Source organism: Panicum virgatum, chromosome 8N (genome assembly GCF_016808335.1).
Source record: "Panicum virgatum strain AP13 chromosome 8N, P.virgatum_v5, whole genome shotgun sequence".
Classification (NCBI taxonomy): Eukaryota; Viridiplantae; Streptophyta; class Magnoliopsida; order Poales; family Poaceae; genus Panicum; species Panicum virgatum.
The window spans coordinates 10,410,614-10,412,288 of record NC_053152.1 but is presented as its reverse complement, the minus strand read 5'-3'; the positions used below and the strand labels follow the sequence as shown (position 1 = coordinate 10,412,288).

At 50.4% G+C, this 1,675-nt stretch overlaps 1 protein-coding gene across 2 annotated transcripts; it reads right to left on the bottom strand.

Moving 5' to 3' along the window:
* Positions 1–21: 21 nt before the first annotated feature.
* Positions 22–1,403, bottom strand: LOC120686700 (ARGOS-like protein). Of its 2 annotated transcripts, none has more exons than XM_039968912.1 (2): positions 949–1,403; positions 22–722 (listed from the first exon to the last, which is right to left on the bottom strand). In XM_039968912.1, exon 2 carries the CDS (start codon positions 548–550, stop codon positions 200–202), a length of 351 nt encoding a protein of 116 aa, XP_039824846.1. In that variant the 5' UTR covers positions 551–722; positions 949–1,403; the 3' UTR covers positions 22–199. The 2 variants fall into 2 exon arrangements, with proteins under 2 accessions (XP_039824846.1, XP_039824845.1); XM_039968911.1 differs by having other exon boundaries at positions 22–711; positions 949–1,381.
* Between the last annotated feature and the right edge of the window lie 272 nt (positions 1,404–1,675).

Sequence of the window (1,675 nt, the reverse complement as noted above, 5' to 3'; positions counted from 1 at the left end):
TCTCTTGGAAAGAATGGTGTCTGACAGAAAACCTGCTTAACTTTGTTAGCACATTTGCATCGAATTACCAAATCCCGTTAAACAACATTTATAGCTGCCAAACTTTTTCACTCGAAATCTACTCCTGAAAAGATGCTTCACATTGCAATCATCCTAGTCGAAATGCCCAAACAAGAGGCTCCAGGGCCAGTGGGCCTATTTACAAGTAAGACGACGCCATGCTCTTCACATCAGTTGGCATGAAGGCCAGCACAATCAGCAGGATGAGCAGGGCGACCGGCAGCCATAGCAGCAGCGGCGGCGGCGGCAATGGAGGCAGCACCAATGGCAGTATCAGCAACGACACGGTGAGGCAGGCGAGCACGAGGAACGCTCCGATGCTGAAGTAAGTCGACGCAATGACCTTCCTGTCGTTGAAATCCGCCTCCTGCTGCTGCCGCTGCTGCTGCAGGTGGCGCTTCCCGGCGTTTGGTCTTCGGACCAACTCTGGGCTCCTCCTCTGTCTGCTTGTGCCTATTCTTCCATCCATCGTGCCAGATCGGCTTGCCATTTTGTTGCCACTGTGTACGCAGATCGATGACAGCGAGCGTCCAAGAACTGACAAGGGTGAAGGGTGGTGGTTTTTTTGTGTGTGTGTGGTTTCTGAATGTTGTTGTGTAATCAGATCTGTTCCTCTGTGACTGAATTGCTTGTCACCTGAAGTGACAATACCTGTAATAAGACTATTAGGGATTAGTAAATCATTTGTAATACGAATCTAATATCTTTTTTGAGATGCCCCAAAATCTAAAGGAAAGGTTGCCAAGTTCATACTTTTGTCAGCAAAGAAACTACTTTAAACAACTAGCTACTCCAAGAATCTGATGAGCCCAACCAAAAGAAAGACTGTGAATGAATCACCTAAACACACTCAACTTATTCGAAAATCACACAGCAAGAAAAGGTTACCTTCAATCCTGAACTTGGCATTGGCCCCGGCGACCTCCGTCAGAACTGTTCATCCACCCGAAAGCCCCTCCCTTTCTTTCTTGCTCCTTCACTTCAAGAACGCCCCCCTCTTCTCCAAGAAAGATGATCTCAACAGCAGAGCCTATTGCGGGGACGCAGAGTGGAGAAGAGGAGGGAGTCGAGCAGAGGGGATCCGGTCGACGGCGAAGTAGATATCGCCCTTTCTGGCGACGCTGCCGCTCCTGCTGCCGTGGGGGATGGATGGGGAAGGAAACGGCGAGGGAGCATGATGACGGACAGGGAGGACGACGGGTGGTCAATTTTATCAGTGGGGCTTGGAGGCAGCGGCTTCAAATCGATCTCGGACGGCCGGAGGAATTGAGGAGGAGGAAGAGGGGGGCGGATACACTTCATCAAGGACCAACTTGGGGGTAGGCAAACCCCATGCAGGCAGGCCAAGTGGGGGGTGGGGGTGCCGGTGGGCCCCACGCCCCCCTTCTCCCTTTGGCAATTTGGCCAGCATGACTGGTACGGAGGTTTTGTCTAATTGCGATTAGCGTGTGCTCTTCTTGCTTGATTACACGTCTCGTCTTGACTAACGTGCATGGTAGGGTTTCGAGAGTGGTAATCCTTTTTTTGCGAGGGGTAATCAACTCGGTTTGGTCACAAAACACATCAAGTATGTCTTTGGAAACGCGAACTTAATCATCATTTTGTGCCTAATAAT

What these genes read in the sequence shown, in the direction of transcription:
- LOC120686700 (XM_039968912.1), bottom strand. Translation starts at nt 550, where the DNA reads ATGGCAAGCCGATCTGGCACGATGGATGGAAGAATAGGCACAAGCAGA.